This window comes from Callithrix jacchus, chromosome 9 (assembly GCF_049354715.1).
Source record: "Callithrix jacchus isolate 240 chromosome 9, calJac240_pri, whole genome shotgun sequence".
NCBI lineage: Eukaryota > Metazoa > Chordata > Mammalia > Primates > Cebidae > Callithrix > Callithrix jacchus.
In genome coordinates, this window is record NC_133510.1 from 13,082,843 (window position 1) to 13,104,954 (window position 22,112).

Sequence of the window (22,112 nt, forward strand, 5' to 3'; positions counted from 1 at the left end):
TTTCCCCACTGCACTCTAGCCTGGGCAACAGAGGGAGACCCTGTCTCAAAAAAAAAAGTTTCACGAAAGGAAAAACTCTGTTGATATAAAGCAAATCAATGCTTGCCAGGGACCAGGGTCAGAAAAGATAATAATTACAAAAGGGAAAAAAAAACTGATGGAAATGTCTCATAGCATGGTTGTCGTGTTGTTTACTGATTAACTTCATGATCCTTTTGCTATGGATGAGTCAACGTTTAAATCTTAATTTTTTTCCCTAAACTAGTCTGCCCACTTTTATCTTTGATCTCAAGTGAGTACTGACATTTTCTGCCTGGATTGCGTAAGAGTTTTGATTGGCAATTGTCCTGTCCAACAGAGAAGCTTCTTCACTGTAGCCTAATAAGTGAAACTTTCCATTCCTTTCCCACGGATCTCCATCAGTTAGAACAGTGCGATGATGAATCCAGAGCTCCGCGATGGCAGATCTGATGGCCTCATATGTCGGACAAGTAAGTTTTATTGAGTGAATGAGAAGGAAGTAAAGGAGAGATAAAATAAAATACAGGACAGCTTAAAAATGTGGACTCTTTACTTACGGTGAAAGTCTACTAGAGTAAGTGAGGCATGGGGGAAGCATTATTCCAGCTTATTCTGGAGCATTGTGGAAGACTACCAGAGCAAGTAGAGTTTTATTTCTGCAAGAGACGGTATAAGCTTGTGTATAAGAAGGTTTCTGGGGAGAATTTTATGCTGTGTGTATTATATCTCAATAAGGATGTTTTCAAAATGTATTTTCACCAAAAAGAATTGCTCAACACTTTTATCCAGAATAAAAAGTAAGTGCTTCACTCTGGGAGGAGGCTTGATGATTGTGACTTAACGAGATTGAAATAAGTTAATTAGTAGAATGGATGCTGATTAAGAATGAGTAAGACCTAGGAGACTCTATTAAAAATATGACAGAAAAGAAAACAATACAAAATAAAAGCTGAGAGATATGAAAAATAGAAGTAGAAATGCCACCTTCTAGATAACAAGAATCTAAAATGGAGAGAGAGAGAAAAAGAATAGTCAATTGGAAATATTTGAAGAAATAATATACAAATATGTATTCAGTATCATTCATTTAACAAAACCATCCTATGTCTGTATACCAGAAGTGTTTTTATTTAGTTTTTTCAGCTTTTTTGTTGTCACTGTGAGAATGATAGGGTGTGTCACTGTGAGAATATTTTTGATAGGATACAAGCTATCAAAAATATCCCATGCAAGAATATGAATGACTTCTATGCTATCGAAAATATCACATGCCAGAACAAGAAAGGATGTGCATTTTAATTAAAAATAAAAACTGCTAAGGAGTTTTCGCAAACGCTCGTACATTTTTGTACTTCAGCCAGTGGTGTATGCGTTTTGGTCGCTCTATATCCTGACACTTGACACTGTCAGTCTTTTTCATTTTAACAGTGCAAGGGGCACATAGTCATATTTCATTGTGATTTTATTTTGCATTTTTCTTGTGACTAATAATATGGAACATCTTTTATGTGCTTCTTGGTCACTCGTGTGTATTCTTTCGTATTTGTTCAAGAATTTGGTTCATTTTTTAATCAAGTTGTTTGTACTCTATCTCTAAATTACAGGCCTTTTAATATTTTAGGATACTAGTCTTTTTTGGTCCATGTGTTACAACTAGTTTCTCCCAGTCTGTAACTTGCATATTTATATTTATAACAGTGTCTTGTAACTTGAAATGAGCAAAAGTTTTACATTTCTTTTCTTTTCTTTTTTTATTAATTGAGACAGAGTCTCACTATGTCACCCAGGCTGGAGTAAAGTGACATGATTTCAATTACTGCAGCCTCCACATCCTGGGTTCAAGGGATTCTCTTGCCTCAGCCTCCCAAGTAGCTGGAATTACAGGTGCCCACCATCACACCCAGCAAATTTTTCTTATTTTTAGTAGAGATGGGGTGTCACCATGTTGGCCAGGCCAGTCTCAAATTCCTAACCTCAGGTGATCTGTCTGCGTTGGCCTCCCAAACTGCTGGGATTACAGGAGTGAGCCACCATGCCCTGCCCTTAAACTTCTATTAGGTTCAACTTATCATTTTCTCTTAATTTTATGCAGTATTTTCTCTGCTCTCTCTAAGACATCTCTAAGACTAATTCTCATGGTCACGAACAACTTATTTTGTTTCCTAGAAATTGTATAGTTTTAGGTTTTATGTTCAAGTCAAAGATATACCTTAACTAAATTTTGTAAAATGATGTTGTAGTATGGTAAAGTCTTTTTTTCTGTTATTTTAATACCTTTTGTGTAAGATGTAGCTTTGCTCATTGCATTGCTTTGTTACCCTTGCAAAAATTATTTAACAATACATGTGTGTGTGTCAATTTCTGGACTCCTTATTGTGTTTCATGCATCTATACACCAATCTTTTCCCTCAAAACACATTGTTTCATTATTGGAGTTTTATATTAAGTGTTACATTACTCTTTTGAGTGTCTGAAATTTATGCAGTGAATTTTATCTTTTCCTCTTTCTTGTTCTTCATTTTTCTCTAATCTTGAAAACAAAAAAAAGAAAACTCATTTTATATTTTCTCTTTAGCTATTGTTTCTCTTCATGTAAGATAAATTACCAAACTCTTCTTATCAAACATTCTCTTTGTAAACATCTTAGAATCTGGCTTCTCGCAATGCAATCCGTTCTTGAAATTGCTTTGTTACATATTATCTGTAGTCTGGTGATCATGAAAACTAATAACTTTTTTAGTTTTCATTCACCAAGGCTGCTTCAGGCTCTGAAGAAATAGAGAAAGCTTGTAACTTCTTTTTAAATTTTGCTTTCTTCAAGTCCTCTTTTCTAATATTTGAACATATGTATATATAAATACATGTAAAGCATATATGCATACAGGCATGCATACACGTGTGTATATATATACACAATATGTGTTTATGCACATATACACTATATACATATATAGTCGTGCACCACGGAGCAATGTTTTGGTCAATGACACATTGCATAATGACAGTGGTCATAAGATTGTAATGAAGCTGCCCTGTAAAGGTGTTTCATTTTTGATCTTTTATGTGGTATTTTTACTGTACCTTTTCTATGTTTAGGTATGCAAGTATTTAGCATTGTGTAATAATTGCCTACAGTAATTAGTACAATAACATGCTATCCAAGTTTGTAGTCTAGAAGCAACAGGCTGTAATATATAGCTTAGGTGTTAGTAGGCTATACTGTCTAGGTTTGTGTAAGTATACTCTACGATGTTCACGCAATGACAAAATTACCTAAAGGCACATTCCTCAAAATGTCTCCCCATTGCTAAGCCATGCATATATATGTATATGCACATATATATGTATATTATATATATACACACATATAATATATACATACACATATATACATCTATATATGTACACACTCATCCCTCCTAGATTGTTTCTACATCTAATAATGAATCAGATACAATTATTTTATCATTAATAGAATTATTATTTGTTCTTAACGTCATAGCTTTTCCATGAGTGGGAAATCCTGTGTCTTCTCTAATTTTTTCTGCTTACCACAAATAAATAAATTACGGTTTTTATCTTGATAGTCTCTTGCTCAAGCACACTGTTTCGTTCTGCCATGGCTTAAAGAATAAAGGAAAAATTATATCATTTAAAATCTTCTGTCATGACCATATGACTTTTTTTTTTACTGTCTTCAACTTTATTGCCTTATATATCTGTTATAAACATTTATGCTCATCATGGATCTTTGGATGATCTTTATGCTGTTTTGCTTACAATTCCCCATTCAAACTATTTCCACCTTTTGAGTAACCTTTCCTTTCCTTCCTCATTCCCCTAAGACAAGTGATTTCTCCACTCACCCTCTCTCCATTTGAACAGCTGTAGCAATCTTTTTTTTTTTTTTTTTTTTGGTACTTACCTTCCTTGCACTTTGTGATGGTTTCTATTCTTTATTATTTTGAGATGTATAAGCTTTTATTAAGGATTTTTTGATTAACAATTATGAGGAGGAACACACCAGTAATAATATCCAGTCAGTGTTTATTTATAAAATTTATAATATGTGTTGATTTAATTTGCAGTTTGCAAGAAGAAGATTTGCCTTGGTATATGCTTCCTGTTTTTTATAGTGCTCATTTCTGCAATAGGTGAGTGGTTTAACTCATACACTTTCTATGGTTCTTCACACCTGGGAGGTCCATTTCTATCTCAAGCTTAACTCCAAATCTCCCAGATCTGGAGTAATTAAAGGGTTTTGTAGTGAACTTGTCCTCAAGTTTTTACCAGTACAACAGGTATTACCATAATCCTTGCCTCTCCCTAAAATAATCACAGTCTCACAATAGAATTATGTTCTTGACTTTATAGTTCTTGATATTTTTAAAAAATAAATTTAAATTCTCAGATGACCACCTGACAGCAACAGCAATAGCTATGTTACTGAAATTCCAGGGATTCAGTCTAGGTCCCATTGCTCACAGCACAGAAAACCAATCCCAAAGACGATGACTCTTGCCAGTGAAAAAGACTTCTTTTTTTTTTTTTTCAAAAAAAAAAAAAAAAGCTGTGCTGGCTAGAAATCAAGCAAACACACACACACACACACAAGCATGAAGGCAGGATCAGGCTGAAAATGTAATGCCTATGTAAAGAAGAGATGATTTGTTTACTGCAAGGATCCTCTTGTCCTTAAGCATAATCCTGAAGGGTATCCGAGAGAATCCTAAAAAGTGAGAGGTGTTTTTGTTTTGTTTTGTTTTGTTTTTGAGATGCAGTTTCACTCTTGTTGCCCAGGCCGGAATGCAATGGTGCAACCTTGACTCACTGCAACCTCCACGTCCCAGGTTCAGGCAATTCTCCTACCTCAGCCTCTCAAGTAGCTGTGATTACAGGCATGCACCAACATGCCTGGCTAATTTTGTATTTTTAGTAGAAATGGGGTTTCAGCATGTTGGTCAGACTGCCCTCAGGTGATTCACCCGCCTTGGCCTCACAAAGTGTTGGGATTACAGATGTGAGCCACCGCACCCCACCCCACCCAAAAGGAGAGTTTTGTTTTGTTTTGTTTTGTTTTGAGTACTGGTGAGGAAGTAGGATGTTGAAAAGTAAAAAAAGGAGAGAAGGAGAGAAAGAAAGAGGAAGAAAAAAGGGAGAGAGAACAGGAATATTGCTTCATTCTAAAAATGGGTATTAATAATGGCCAATCAATATTTTGTGTATTTAAAATGGAGAACTCTATAAATATTTATTGAGTTTACTTGTTCCGGATCTGAGTTGAAGTCCTGGATATCCTTATTAATTTTCTGTCTCGTTGAGTCTAAAATCTCGTTATGGGTCTTATGTATCTGGGTATTAAGATCTCTTATTGTTGCATTGATCCTTTTACCACTGTATCTTTGTTGCTTTGAAATCTATTTTATCAAATGTGAGAATTGCAACTCCTGCTTTTTGTTTATTTATTTATTTTTGCTCTCCATTTGGTTGGTAAATTTTTCTCCAACCCTTTGTTTTGAGTCTTTGTGTATCTTTGGATATACCGTTAGGTTTTGGCTGTATCTTTTGATTGGGGGATTTAGTCGATTTAAATTTAGGGTTACTGCCATTTGATGTTAACTGGCTATTTTATCCATTCGTTGATGTAAATTCTTCTTTATGTTGATGCTCTTTACTTTTTGGTATATTTTTAGAAAGGCTCATACTGGTTGTTCCTTTCTATGTATAATGCTTCTTTCAGAAGCTCTTGTAAAGTAGGCCTGGTGGTAATAAAATCTCTGAGTACTTGCTTGTTCATAAAAGATTTTATTTTTCCTTCAATTGTGAAGCTTAGTTTGGCAGGATATGAGATTCTAGGCTGAAAGTTCTGATCTTTAAGTATGTTGAATATTGGCCCCCACTCTCTTCTGGCTTGTAGAGTTTCTGCTGAGAGATCTGCTGTAAGTCTAATAGGCTTCCCTTTATGGGTAACCTGGCCTTTCTCTCTGGCTGCCCTTAGTATTTTCTCCTTCATTTCGATCCTGGTGAATCTAATGATTATGTGCCTTGGGGTTGCTCTTCTTGAGGAATATCTTTGTGGTGTTCTCTGTATTTCCTGGGGAAAATAGTGTCCTGCTTTACAAAAACTTCTGAAAGAAGCATTATACATAGAAAGGAACAACCAGTATAAGCCTTTCTAAAAATATACCAAAAAGTAAAGAGCATCAACATAAAGAAGAATTTACATCAACGAATGGATAAAATAGCCAGTTAACATCAAATGGCAGTAACCCTAAATTTAAATCAACTAAATCCCCCAATCAAAAGATACAGCCAAAACCTAACGGTATATCCAAAGATACACAAAGACTCAAAACAAAGGGTTGGAGAAAAATTTACCAACCAAATGGAGAGCAAAAATAAATAAACAAACAAAAAGCAGGAGTTGCAATTCTCACATTTGATAAAATAGATTTCAAAGCAACAAAGATACAGTGGTAAAAGGATCAATGCAACAATAAGAGATCTTAATACCCAGATACATAAGACCCATAACGAGATTTAGACTCAACGAGACAGAAAATTAATAAGGATATCCAGGACTTCAACTCAGATCCGGAACAAGTAAACTCAATAAATATTTATAGAGTTCTCCATTTTAAATACACAAAATATTGATTGGCCATTATTAATACCCATTTTTAGAATGAAGCAATATTCCTGTTCTCTCTCCCTTTTTCTTCCTTTCTTCCTCTTTCTTCCTCTCCTTCTCTCCTTTTTTTACTTTTCAACATCCTACTTCCTCACCTCTGCTCAATACATTCCTCTGAAGACCTGATAAAAGAAAAATAAAAAATAAATAAATAAATAGATCTTATATAGTGGCAATTAATAATTTAGTAATAACATTAATGGAGTGAAACAGCACCAGTATGGTTTTTTTTCCTGGAATTCAGCCTAACTGCTTCTCTGGCTTATTTGATTTGCTAATATAAGTATTTATGGAATGGAAAAGACTTCCCATGACACATTCAGAAAAGAGAGCAGCAGGTCATTTATCTTTATGTTGCTTTAAAGACTGTCATTTGGAAGAATGAAGTACATCAGATCTGCTCTCACCCCCTTGACCAACCTTTCTAACTCAGTCTTTGATGAAGGGACACCATCTGGCAATTATTTATTTATTTATTTTTGCTTAAATGTGAAGCCTTAGTAGATGCCTGATTCCCATTCCATTAAAAAAAAAAAAAAAAAGAAGGAACTCAAATGAGACAAATGTAAGTTTTAAGCTTTAAGACCAGAAGGATCAATTTCTATATATATATTTTTTTTTTCAGACCCACATAAACATCAGTTTTATGGACTTGTTACAGCTAATTTTCTTTTTAAGAGTTTGTGAATTTGTAAGCTAATGTCCAATACACTATATTCTGTTATTTGTATTTAATCCTCATTAGACTAGGACACAGATATAAGGAAATCCATTTACAGACAAAAAGTATTCAGGACAGAGTGAGTAATTTGTCTCTCACAAATAATAAATTCCAGACCTAGGATCAAAAACCCTGTCTGTATAACTGTAATCCATGATAAATTTTAAAAATCATGCAGCTGTACTTCCATAATTGTAGCATTTCTTTAATTTCTTTTTAATCAAGAGTAAGTTATGCCACTAACCATTGTTCTATAAAACATTTACTGATTTCTATTAGTCAAGAGGCAAAATTTTACCTCTACCCTCTCAGGGTTTTGCTGCTGGGCTTGAGAATGAAATTGGCACAAGGCACATCAACTTGAGCAAAATACATGCATTTATTTCATATAAGTTTTATGTGACATGTATGTCTTCCTTATGAAAGCCTAAAAAGATTCGATTAGAGTTAGACATTTAGATACTAAATTAAACAAAAGGTAATAAATTATGAAAAATGCGGCAAGGAAAAGGGGGTTAATCTAGGGTAATTAGTTGGGTGGAAAAGTGACCAGAAAGATAAATGTTAGTTTAACCAACGCTGTTTGTACACATTTCCTTTGGCCTCAACTACCTATCCTTGGTTATAAGACTGTTACTTTCCTTCTGGTATAGAGAAGCTATCTTTCAGGTAGGTATTTTATCTACTGCTCATAAGAAAAAGAAGGAAGTTCAAAGTGTTTTGTCTTCCGTTTGCTGTTTTATAAGTGCCTTTAACTCAAAATAGTCTATATGCTAGAGTGACATATTTAGGGGCATCATGTTCTGAACTCCTTTTCTATCATATTAAGTTAAATGAAAAAAATGAAGAAATAATGGCATATGTGACTTGTTGCAAGATCGTCTCATTGTAGGAGTTGCAGTATTTGTAAAGATGAAGTTGTTAAATTTCCTCTGGGTACTATGGGTTTATTTTGTGAAATGGATCCAAAGGTGGAATTTAATTACGGCCAAATAGCCTCAGCACTTGATTTTCAATATGCATGTTTCACTTAATTTAGCACTTAAATTTGGCGAAGTTAGTGCTTAGCACTGCTGATTCTTGTTTGTTTTGTTCTGGTTTGCTTTGGTTTTGGTCATTCTCAAGAATACTAATAGTCTTGTTTATAGTCTCTTCTGTCACTGTAGTATTAGAGCTTAATGTTATTGGTGTCTAAACATCTGGAAGTTAAATGTAGACAAGAGTTTCTACAAGAAGTTTTTTATATTCATTTACCCATTGATTAAAAAGAGCAGAAAGACAAAAGAAGACATTTATGTGGCCAAGAAACATATGAAAAAAAGCTCATTATCACTGGTCATTGGAGAAATGCAAATCAAAACCACAATGAGATACCATCTCAGATCAGTCAGAATTGTGATTATTTAAAAGTCAGGAAACAATAGATGCTGGAAAGGCTGTGGAGAAAGAGGAACACTTTTACACTGTTGGTGGGAGTGTAAATTAGTTCCATCGTTGTGGAAGACAATATGGTGATTCCTCAAGGATATAGAACCAGAAATACCATTTGACCCAGCAATCCCATTCTTGAGTATAAACTCAAAGGATTATAAGTCATTCTACTCTAAAGACACATGCACATATATGTTTACTGCAGCACTATTTACAATAGCAAAGACTTGGAACCAAGTCAGATGTCCATCAACGATAGACTGAATAAAGAAAATATGGCATGTATATACCATGGAATACTATGCAGCCATAAAAAAGAATGAATTAATGTCCTTTGCAGGGCCATGAATGAAGCTGGAAGCCATCATCCTCAGCAAACTAACACATGAACAGAAAACCAAACACTGTGTGTTCTTACTCACAAGTAGGAGTTGAATAATGAAAATACATGGACACAGAGAGGGGAACATCACACACCGGGACCTGTCAAAGGGTAGTGGGTAAGGGGAGAGAGGGCATTAGGACAAATAGCTAATGCATGCAGGGCTTAAAACTAGATGACGGGTTGATAGGTGCAGCAAACCACCATGGCACGTGTATACCTATGTAACAAACCTGCACATTCCACACATGTATCCCAGAACTGAAAGTAAAAATTTAAATAAAAAAAGAGCAGAGAGAGTTGAAACACAATATGTTTGATCCCCTGTGTAGTAGCATGTATCCACTTCTGAGCATTACCACAACAGCAGCAAAAATACATCATGGTGGAGCAGAGAGTGCAGGCTTTGGAGTTTGCCCTACATTTGAGTTTTCCGTACATGAGTAGCACCATTTCTCAAAAAGTAGCCAGGAAAATAGAAAAAAAAAAAAAAGCATATACTGCTTGATCACTGAATGATCTTCCTTACAGATGGGGGAAGTTAATTAATCTTCATTCTAGTGGTGAAGCTAATTTACAGGCCTCAAACCATGGAAGCAAAAAATAAAATGAATACAGTAGAATGAGTAGAAACACTTTTAACTTATGCTTGATCTTATCATTTCTTTCTTTTTTTTCAGTCATATGCTCAAAACTTGCTAAACCTGTGGCATGTTCAGAGGACTGGCTTGGAGTAAGAGATAAGTGTTTCTATTTTTCTGATGATACCAGAAATTGGACAGCCAGTAAAATGTTTTGCAGTTTACAGAAATCAGAACTTGCTCAGATTGACACACAAAAAGATATGGTAAGAAAATTAAAAAGTCTTCAGGAATTTCAGAGATTAAATTTGCATAAAAATATAATAAAAGCAATAATAGCTAATACTATAATACAACTGAGCCTTGAACAATATGGGTTTGAACGGTGTGGATCACTTATACATGGATTCTCTTCCCTCTGCCACCCTTGAGACACCAAGAGCAACCCCTCCTCTTCTTCCCCCTCCTCAGCATACTCAATATGAAAACAATGAGGATGAAGACACTTAGGATGCTTCACTTCCACTTAATGAATAGTAAATAAATTTTCTCTTCTTTATGATTCCTTAATACCATCTTTTCTCTAGCTTTGTTTTTGGTGAGAATACAGCATATAATTCAAATAACATCCAAAATACGTGTTAATTTACTTTTATATTATCAGTAAGACTTCCAGTCAACAGTAGGCTACTAGTGGCTACTTTTTCTGTTTTTACTTTCTCTTTAAGAAAGGGTCTCACTCTGTTGCCTAGGCTGGAGTGCAGTGGTGCAATCTCAGTTCACTGCAGCATTGAAATCCTGGGCTCAAGCAACCTCCCACCTCAGCCTTCTGAGACTATAGATGCACACCACACTGGCTAATTTTGTTTATTTTTTGGAGAGATGAGGTCTCACTACATTGCCCAGACTGATCTCAAACTGGGCTCTAGCAAGCCTCCTTCCTTAGCCTCCCGAAGTGCCATAATTAGCTTAAGCTACCGTGCCCAGCATGACTTTTCAAGGAGTGAAAAGTTATATAGGACTTTTGACTGCACAGGGGGTCAGTGCCCCTAACTGCCACATTGTTTAAGTCAACTGTATATGACAATATGTGCTAAACAGTGTTCTAAGCACTGAAACTTATGTAATCTTCTAGTAACACCCATGAAGGAGTTATATAACTCTCCCTACTTTAAAGACGGGAAAGTGGGTCACAGAAATGTTATGTAACCCAGCCAATGTTACAGCCATAAGTTGTTGAGCTGGGATTTGAACCCAGGCAAGATGACTAGTGATGCCATGTCCTTTACCACAATGCATACTGTTTCTGTATCTAAATGTCTTCATTAGATGTTCTTAGATTATTAAGTAGATTATTTTTTAAACCATTTAAATTTGCATTCTACCAAGCATAGACTGAAAAAAAGAAAATACAGCTCTTGAAATTTAGAGACAAGGATATGAAGGAAATATGTGCACTTTGAAGAAGCGAGTGAATTAATGGAAGTGAAGAAGGAGACACGTGGACTCTAGGGATAGAGTAAGAAAATAGACTAGTTAGTTTTTAAAGAAAAGCTGGGAATTGTAGAGTAGGCAAGATTGCTGGCTAGAAGTAGCTTGTGTACACAGCTTTCACAGACAGGAACTGAAAGGGTAAGTAAATACAGCACTTTCAACTGAAACATCGAGGGTACACGCAATGGAACTCATCATGGAAACAACTCAACCCGTGGACAATGGAGAAAAGCAAGGCAGGCAGATGGCCAATCTGGGAATGACACAGAGCCAGGGGAAGTGGTGAGTGGATGTCCAACCCCAGGATCCCATGCCGCTCCCATGGATCTTGGCAACCCTCAGGTCAGGAGATCCCCTTGTGAACCAGCTCCACCAGGGCCTTCAGTCTGACAGAGCTACCTGGAGCCTCAGGAGAGAAGCCACTCAGGCACATGCAGAGACCTGGGAGCCTTGGCCAGGCTTTCCAGGCTTTCTAGAAAAAGTAGTTGCAACTCCAGCAAAGAGGGATGTTATACACTACCCCTAGTAAAGGGGCCGAATCCAAGGGGCTGAGCAGCAACATTCTGCAGGACCCACTTCCATGGCACCTCACCAGATAGGACCTACTGGCTTGGAATTCTAGCCAGCCATCAATAACAGCATTGCACCTCCCTAAGACAGCTCCTGGAGGGAAATGCGGGCCTCCATCTTTGCTCTTTGGGTGACTTAGCCATCCAGCCTTCAGGCTTTGGAGAGTACATGTTGACCAGGGGCGGAAGTGGCCCCCCAGTACAGCACAGCTGCTCTACAAAAAAGTGGCCAAACTGCTCTCGTAAGTGGGTACCCAATCCCATTCCTCCTCACTGGGCAGGATATCCAATCAGGGTCGCTAGCCACTTTCCTCAGGTGTGTTCGGGTCAGCAATAGGTGTGTACCTGCCTGACACAGAGCTCACAGAGGGAGGGGCAGGCCACCATCTTTGCTGTTTTGCAGGCTTCACCACTGGTACCTACAGGTATTGGAAAATCCGAGGTGAATAGGGACTGGAGATGGCCGCCACCATGCCACAGCAGCCCTATGAAAAAGTGACCAGGCTATTACATGGGTGCCCATCTCCTTGTCTCTTCACTAGGAGGGTCTTCCAGGTTTCAGCCTCCAGCCACCCCTCTCAAGAGCTGTCAAGCCAGTAGCAGCTCTGGAATGTCCTGGACAGAGCCTCCAGAGGCAATGAAGACCTCTCTGCCTCTGCCCTGGAACCACCCTTGCTGCCCTCAGACTAACAAAGGAGCAAAGACGCTAAGTCTCTTATCCACACCTGCAGTAAGTTGCAGGAGAGGAGGTCAGTCCATCTTCACAGGCTCCGCCCACCCACCTTGACCAGACGTGGAGCCCCCAGCTGGGCCCACAGCACAGACTCTCCATCCTAGGCTGACTGCACTGAATGATTGCTTACTTGCATCTCTCTGGAGTGAAGCTGCCAGGAGAAAAGCAAAAGACTGTTGGCCTTAACCACTACTAAGTTCCCTTCCATTGCTGCTCAGAGTTGCAGAGGAAACATAAACACTGACATCACCCAAGAGCTTCAGTGGGCAGCCTAGGAGTGCCAGGCCACAATCTATAGCCATAACTCAACCCTGTGAAAACATACATCGAAGAAGTCTGTTGACAATACTAAATATGCACTTCAGTTACAGTAACACCCACACACAGAGATGAGAGAATTAATACAAGAACTCCAGTAACTCAAATAGCCAAATTGTCATATGTTCTCCGAACAACTGCACCAGTTCTCCAACAAGGGTTCTAACCAGGCTGAACTGAATGGTTAACAGTTGAATGATATTGAAGGGCAGAAATTCAATGCTATTTCTATCAAACTACCAATGACTTTCTTCACAAAACTAGAAAAAATTATTTTAGAATTCATATGGAATCATAAAAGAGCCCAAATAGCCAAGGCAATCCTATGCAAAAAGAATAAAGCTGGGAGCATCATGTTATCTGACTGCAAACTATACTGCAGGGCTTCAGTAACCAAAACAACACGGTACCAGTACAAAAACAGGTGCATAGGCCAATGGAACAGAATAGAAGCCCAGAAATAAGGCCACACACCTATGACCATCTCATCTTTGACAAAGCTGACAAAAACAAGCAATAGGAAAAGAACTCCCTATTCAATCAATTGTTCTGGATAACTGGCTAGCCATATGCAAAAGATTAGAAGGACTCCTTTCTTATACCATATACAAAAGTCAATTCTACATGTAAAACCCAAAATTATAAAAAGCCTAGAAGAAAACCTAAGCAATACCATCCTGGACATTGAAATAGGGAAATTTCATGACAGCGACAACAAAAGCAATGGTGAAAAAAAAATTGCAAAAATTGGCAGGTGGTATCTAATTAAACGTAAGAGCTTCTGCACGGCAAAAGAAACTATTAACAGAGTAAACAGACAAATTGCAGAATGAGAGAAAATTTTTGCAAGCTATGCATCTGCCAAAACAAAGGAACTTAAACATATTTACAAGAGAAAAACAACCCTATTAAAATCGGGCAAAGGACATAAACAGGCACTTTTTAAAAGAAGACATACATGCCACCAACAAACATGAAAAAAAAACCCAACATCACTGATAATTAGAGAAAAGCAAATCAAAACCACAACGAGATATCATCTCACACCAATCAGAATGAATATTAATAAAAAGCCAAAAAACTACAGATGCAGGCGAGGTTGCAGAAAAAAGAGAAAGCTTTTTTTCCCACTGTTGGTGGGAGTGAAAATGTGTTCCACTGCTGTGGAAAGCACTGTGGCAATTCCTCAAAGAGCTCAAAGCAGAACCACAATGGTTGCAGTGGTGTTTACATGATTGATTTATAATTCTTTTGTTATGGATGAATTAGTTTTTTTGAATGTCTTCCCTTAACTAATAAGTCTGTCTACTTTTATCTTCGATCTAAAATTACTACTGACAGGTAGGATTGGATATGACTCATGTTTAATTAGTTAATTGCTTAATGCGGAAGTTCGTTCAGTACTTACGTAAATGATATACACAAAAAACTTCTGGTCCTCTCCTATCGATCTCAATCAGCACATTGCCGTGATTAACCCAGAACCATGTGATGACAGACATGACAGATATAAATATTGGTTAATGGTTCAATACCTGGGTGATGAAATAATCTGTAAAACAAACCTTCATGACACAAATTCTTCTGTGTAACAAACCTTCACATATACCCCAGAACCTAAAATACAAGTTGAAGAACAAAAAGCTGATGAAGAGGTTTGTGGTTTAATAGCAAAAAGCCAATAGAGGAACGACTAAACCCATCACTTAATATATCTCGTTCAGTAAATTATATTCACATAGAAGTTAGTTTCATATCTGATTGTGTAAAAAATACAATATCAGTGACATTCATATAGTATATAATCAAAGTAATTTATCATTGGGTTTTTCTATTCTAATAGTACTTACACTTTCCATTAAACTCCTCCCCCTGCAATCCCTCTTCTATGATTTTTGGAAGAGTACCTGTGTGCACAAAAATATATATAAACATTAGTTCTCTATCATCCTTGAAGAAGATGCTGTATCAAATCTCATAGAACTTGCTAAGGTTTTATATTGTCATCTAGGCAAATTTAACATCATATCAATTGATAGCCTATGTCATTCAATCTGTGACTAGAATGTATTAGGAATTTGAATTTGAAGGAAATAATCTCAAATATGGTTTTGTCATTAATTTCCAACTAGAGACATGGAAGTTACCTTTAAAGATAATCAGAGTGTAGCTCAGCATCAATTACTTGATTATAGCCCAACTCTTTGAAGATACTTAAGATGCAGAAAAGCAAAATGAAAATCTTTCCGATAAAACTAACAAATGTCAACGTCTGTGCCGTTTGTTATTATAGAAGCCTCAGGGAAGACAAATCAGAATGTGAAACCAAAAAATGGAATAATTGGGGTGGGAAGCATGTTCAGCAACGTACTACAACATATTAAGTAATTGATTATTCCCTTTGCTTTGTGAAAGGAATTTTTGAAGAGGTTCGCAGGAACGGGCACATACTGGATTGGACTAAGCAGGAAACCAGAAGATTCTTGGAAATGGACAAATGGCACCACATTCAGTAATTGGTGTGTTTCCAAAGTATTAGGAATGTTCTTATTCTGATGTTGTATAAAAAATTTTAAACCATTTTCAGTTGTATTAATATAAACAAATCTTTCTCTATCCTATGTGTAATTAACTTTTCAGTCTTCTATCTATGACATGGGCTCTTTCACACTGAAGCACACACTAGAGTAACTCATTTTCTTCTCACCTTGTTAAATAACACATGGTGAAATTTTCCATTTTTATTTGTTATTTTATCTTTATTGTCAGGCTCTTGCTTTACAATAAGCTCTTGCTTGACAATAAGTGCTCTTTTGCTAATTCAAATTCAACCAGTCTCCCAATTTTAAACCCAAACTCATGTATTACTGGTACCTCTTTCCAGCTAATTAAGTTTATATAAGATCTCTTTGTCTTTAAAGAGTTAAAGACCTTATAATTGTCTTTAACATTTCAAATGTCTCCCACAATGAGTAGTATTTATTTTTATTTATTTGTTGCTTATTTTACTTATTTTTATCTCTGTAAACATTTCCTGAGTGAATTAAAATTGTTAAAAGTGTTTCTTGGGATGAAACAGTTAAAGATTGTGTAGCTGTCTTTAGCTTTCCAAATGTTCATCATAGCAATACTGTATTTATTTTTTAAATTTTTGATTATTTTTTATTAGTTTACTTATTTATTTATTTATTTATTTATTTATATAGCTATTTCTTGGATACATATGTATTTCTGCCTTATTATTTTAGTTAAGTGCTAGATAAGAAAAGCAACCAATAATATAAATATTGAAATATGCAAGACAGGACAAATTGTATTTATAAATAAGTAAAGATTTGGTTATCAACAAAGAAAACTAGTTTTAAAACTATATATATATATATATATATATATATATATATATATATATATATGTAATTTTACTGTAAGTTCTGGGATACAAGTTCAGAATGTGTGGGTTTGTTACATAGGCATGCATGTGCCATAGTGGATTGCTGCACCTATCAACCCATCATCTAGTTTTTAAGCCCCACAGGCATTAGCTATTTGTCCTAATGCTCTCCCTCCCTTTACCCCCTCAACTCCCTGACAGGCCTGGGTGTGTGTTGTTCCCCTCCAGGTGTCCATGTGTTCTCATTGTTCAACTCCCACTTATGAATGAGAACATCCAGTGTTTGGTTTTCTGTTCCTGTGTTAGTTTGCTGAGGATGATGGTTTCCAGATTTATCCATGTCCCTGCAAAGGACAAGAACTCATTCCTTTTTATGGCTGCATAGTATTCTGTGGTACCACTATGTATCACATTTTCTTTAACCAGTCTCTCACTGATAGCCCATTTGGGTTGATTTCATGTCTTTGCTATTGAAAATAGTGCTGCAATAAATATATGTGTCCATGTGTCTTTATAATAGAATAATTTGTATTCCTTTGGGTACATATCTAGTAATGGGATTGCTGGGTCAAATGGTATTTCTGGTTCTATATGATTGAATAATCACCACACTGTCTTCCACAATGGTTGAACTAACTTACATTCCCACTAACAGTGTAAAAGCATTCCTGTCTCTCCACATCATCACCAGCATCTATGGTTTCTTCAGTTTTTTTTTTTTTTTTTTTTTTTTGAGATGGAGTTTCGCGCTTGTTACCCAGGCTGGAGTGCAATGGTGTGATCTCGGCTCACTGCAACCTCCACCTTCTGGGTTCAGGCAATTCTCCTGCCTCAGCCTCCTGAGTAGCTGGAATTACAGGCACGCGCCACCATGCCCAGCTAATCTTTTGTATATTTTTTAGTAGAGATGGGGTTTCACCATGTTGACCAGGATGGTCTCGATATCCTGACCTTGTGATCCACCCGCCTCGGCCTCCCAAAGTGCTGGGATTATCTTCAGTTTTTAATAATTGCCATTCTGACTGGCATGAGATGGTATCTCATTGTGGTTTTGATTTGCGTTTCTCTAATGATCAGTGATGCTGAGCTTTTTTTATATGTTTGTCTGCTGCAGAAATATCTTATTTTGAGAAGTGGCTGTTTATATCCTTTGCTCACTTTTTGATAGTTTTTTCCTTGTAAATTTGTTTAAGTTCCTTGTAGATTCTGGATATTAGACCTTCATCAGATGGGTAGATTACAGAAATTTTCTCCCATTTTGTCAGTTGCCTATTCACTCTGATGATACTTTCTTTTGCTGTGCAGAGGCTCTTTAGTTTAATTAGATCCCATTTGTCAATTTTAGCTTTTGTTGCAATTGCTTTTGGTGTTTCAGTCATGAATTCTTTGCCCATGCCCATGTCGTGAATGTCATTGCCTAGGTTTTCTTCTAGGGTTTTTATGGTTTTGGGTTTTACATTTAAGTTTTTAATCCATCTTGAGTTAATTTTTCTGTAATATGTAAGGAAGGGATTCAGTTTTAGTTTTCTGCATATGGCTAGCCAGTTTTCCCAGCACCATTTATTAAATAGGGAATTATTTTCCCCTTGCTTGTTTTTGTCAGGTTTGTCAAAGATCAGCTGGTTGTAGATGCGTGGCACTATTTCTGAGGTCTCTGTTCTGTTCCATTGGTCTATATATCTGTTTTGGTACCAGTACCATGTTGTTTTGGTTACTGCAGCCTTGTAGCATATTTGAAGCCAGGTAATGTGATGCCTCCAGCTCATTCTTTTTGTTTAGGATTTTCTTGGCTATATGGACTCCTTTTTGGTTTTATATAAAATTTAAAGTAATTTTTTTCTGATTCTGTGGAGAATGTCAGTGGTAGTTTGATGGGAGTTGAATTGAATCTGTAAATTACTTTGGGCAGTATGGCCATTTTCATGATATTGATTTTTCCTATCCATGAAGATTAAATGCAAAAAAATATTGTAAGCAGTCTCTTAAGTTTCTACTGCAGTATGTTTCAAAAGTACCAAGTAAATATAAATCTTATTTTTACTTTTTGAAAAAGTACATCTACTAAAATTAGGCAAGAAAACTGATTTTTTTTAAATTTCAGAGATCTTTGAATTTGGCAAACACTCTCTTTCTTTCCATATAGAGAGCAAGAAAGGAAAGAAGGAAGGAAGGAAGGAAGGAAGGAAGGAAGGAAGGAAGGAAGGAAGGGAGGGAGGGAGGGAGGGAGGGAGGGAGGGGAGGGGAGGGGAGGGAGGGGAGGGAAGGAAAGAAAGGAAGGGAAGGAAGGGAAGGAAAGAAAGGAAAGGAAGGAAGGGAGGGAAGGAAGGAAGGAAATAACAGTTTTGCCCCTGTCTTTGTATATCTATATGTGTCTGTCTGCCTATCTACAAATTGTTTTAAATAGGGTGACAGATTTTAACTCTTAACAAACACTTAACAAACAAACACTTAAAACACTTAACTTTAACAAACACTTAAAACACTTATATTCAGTCTTAATTTCCCTTAGTATGCCAGATATTTTAATGTAGCATATGAAGATGGGTGGGTATATTTTCTGGGAACTCACTGTTTGGTATATTTCATATCATTCTATTCTTAATTGTCTTTTTGATTACAGCTGTAAGTGATTTCCAGACTGATTTCGACTGTTCTTTTTCAGGTTTGAAATTACAGGGAATGGATCCTATGCTTTCCTGAGTGCTGATGGAGTCCATAGTTCCAGAGGACTTATTGATATCAAATGGATTTGCAGCAGACATAAATAGTTTTATTTTATTTTAATTTTTATTTCAGTGAAAGTTGTTTTTCTAATTTTTTTTTAAACTTTTGGTTCTGAGGTACATGTGCAGATCATGCAGGATTGTTGCATAGGTACGTTCATGGCAATGTGGTTTGCTGCCTCCATCCCTTGCCACCCATATCTGGCATTTCTCCCCATGTTATCCCTCCCCAACCTCCCCACCATCCCCCCCCATCAAAAAAGCTTGAAAATAACTATCACACTTCTAAGATAAAAAGAAAAGCTACTAGAGGGATTGTTGGCAAGCTAGCCAAACAGGAAAAGCTCCAGTGGGCAGCTCACAGTGAGAGCACTGCAGAAGGTAGGTGATTGCCGCATTTGCAACTGAGGTGCCTGATTCATTTCATTGGCACTGGTGAGACAGTGAGTACAGCCCAAGGAGGGTGATCTCAACCAGGGTGGGGCATCCCCTCACCTGGGAAGTGCAGTGGGTTGGGGAACTCCCTCTTCTAACCAAGGGGAGCCATTAAGGACTGTCCCCTGCACTCCAGCCCAGATACTGCACTTTTCCCATGGTTTCACAGCCTGCACACCAGGAGATTCCCTCCAGTGCCTACAACACCAGGACCCTCGGTTTCCAGCACAAAACTGGGCAGCCATTTGGGAAGACGTCAAGCTAGTCACACCGGTTTTTTTTTTTTTTCCATACCCCAGTGGCACCTGGAACACTAGTGAGACAGAACTGTTCACTCCCCTGGAAAGGGGGCTGAAGCCAGGAAGCCAAGTGATCTGGCTCAGCAGGTCCCACCCCCACAAAGACCAGCAAGCTAAGATCCACTGGCTTGAAATTCTCACAGCCAGCACAGCAGTCTGAGCTGGACCTAGGACATTTGAGCTCAGTGGGAGGAGGGGCATCTGCTATTGCTGATGCTTGAGTAGGTGGTTTTAACCTCACCTGTTTAAAGAAAGTTGCTGAGAAGTTCAAACTAGATAGAGCCCACAGCAGCTCAGCAAGGCCTCTGAAGGCAGGCTGTGCCACTAGACTCCCTCCTCATGAGGCAGGGCATCTCTGAAAAAAGGCAGCAGCCTGTCAGGGATCTATAAATAAAGCCCCCACCTTCCTGGGACAGAGCACATGGGAAAACGGATGATTGCGGGTACAGCTTCAGCAGACTTAAACATTCTTGCCTGGCAGCTCTGAAGAGAGCAGTAGATCTCCCAGCACAGTGTTTGAACTCTGATAATGGACAGACTTCTTTCTCAAGTGGCTCCATGACTCCCGTGGATACTGACTGGGAGATACCTCCCAGCAGGGGCCAACAGATGCCTAATACAGAGAGCTCTGGCTGACATCTTGGGGGTGCCCTTCTGGGATGAAGCTACCAGAGGAAGGAACAGGCAGTGATCTTTGCTCTTCTGCAGCCCCCTGCTGGTAATTCCCAGGCAAGCAGAGTCTGGAGTTGACCAGACCCAGCAAACTCCAGCAGACCTGTAGCAGAGGGGCCTGACTGTTAGACGGAAAACTAAGGAACAGAAATCTTTTCAACATCAACAGAAAGAATGTCTACTCAGAGACCCCATTCAAAGATCGCCAACTTCAGAGACCAAAGGTGGATAAATCCACGAAGATGGGAAGAAATCAGTGCAAAAAGGCTGAAAATTCCAAAACCCAGAATACCTCTTCTCCTCCAAGGGATCACAACTCCTTGCCAGCAAGGGAACAAAACTGGACAGAGAATGAGTTTGACAAATTAACAGAAGCAGGCTTCAGAAGGTGGGTAATAACAAATTTCTCCAATGTAAAGAAGAACATAAACCACCTGATGGAGCTGAAAAACACAGCGTGAGAACTTCATGAAGCATATACAGGTTTCAATCAGTCAAGCAGAAGAAAGGATATCAGAGATTGAGATCAACTCAATGAAATAAAGCTAGAAGACACATTAGAGAAAAAAGAGTGAAAAGAAATGAACAGAGTCTCCAAGAAATATGGGATTATGTGAAAAGACCAGATCTACGTTTGATTGGTGTACCTGAAAGTGACCGGGAGAATGAAACCAAGTTGGAAAACACTCTTCAGGATATTATCCAGGAGATCTCCCCCAACCTAGCAAGGCAGGCCAACATTAAAATTCAGGAAATACAGAGAAAACCACAAAGATACTCCTCAAGAAGAGCAACCCTAAGACACATAATCATCAGATTCACCAGCGTTGAAATGAAGGAAAAAAATGGTAAGGGCAGCCAGAGAGAAAGGTTGGGTTACCCACAAAGGGAAGCACATCAGATTCACAGTGGATCTCTTGGCAGAAATCCTACAAGCCAGAAGAGAGTGGGGGCCAATATTCAACATGCTTAAAGAAAGGAATTTTTCAATCCAGAATTTCATATCCAGCCAAACTAAGCTTCATAAGCGAAGGAGAAATAAAATTTTTTATGAACAAGCAGCTGTTGAGAGATTTTCTCACCACCAGGCCTACCTCACAAGAACTCCTGAAGGAAGCACTAAACATGGAAAGGAACAACCAGTACCAACCACTGCAAAGACATTACAAATTGTAAAGACCATCAATGCTATGAAGAAACTGCATCAACTGAAGGGCAAAACAACCAGTTAGCATCATGATGGCAGGATCAAATTCACACATAAAAATATTAACTTTAAATGTAAATGGAGTAAATGCCCCCAATTAAAAGATATAGTCAATAGTCATCGGTGTTCTGTATTCAGGAGACCCATCTCACATGCAAAGACACACATAAGCTCAAAATAAAGGGATGGAAGAATATTTATCAAGCAAATGGAAAACACAAAAAAGCAGGAGTTGCAATCCTAGTCTGATAAAACAGACTTTAAACCAAAAAAGAGCAAAAGAGATAAAAAAAAAAAAGGGCACTACGTAATGGTAAAGGGATCAACGCAACAAGAAGAGCTAACTATTCTAAATATATATGTACCCAACACAGGATCACCCAGATTCATAAAGCAAGTTCTCAGAGACCTACAAAGAGACTTAGACTCCCACACTATAATAAT

General features: G+C 37.6%; 2 protein-coding genes across 2 annotated transcripts in view; one reads left to right on the forward strand and one right to left on the reverse strand.

Moving 5' to 3' along the window:
• The first annotated feature begins 408 nt into the window (after positions 1-408).
• LOC100388835 (C-type lectin domain family 2 member A) lies at positions 409-21,972 on the forward strand. Its single transcript, XM_002752185.8, has 5 exons — positions 409-491; positions 4,110-4,175; positions 9,927-10,093; positions 15,357-15,460; positions 18,995-21,972. The coding sequence occupies exons 1-5, from the start codon at positions 437-439 to the stop codon at positions 19,098-19,100; spliced, it is 498 nt and encodes a 165-aa protein (XP_002752231.5). The 5' UTR covers positions 409-436; the 3' UTR covers positions 19,101-21,972.
• The window catches only part of KLRF2 (killer cell lectin like receptor F2), a 32,790-nt gene continuing 20,765 nt past the window's right edge, over positions 10,088-22,112 (reverse strand). Inside the window, exon 9 of the transcript XR_004728558.3 lies at positions 10,088-14,848. The gene's annotated coding sequence lies outside the window, so the exon portion shown is untranslated. The remainder of the gene's footprint in view (positions 14,849-22,112) is intronic.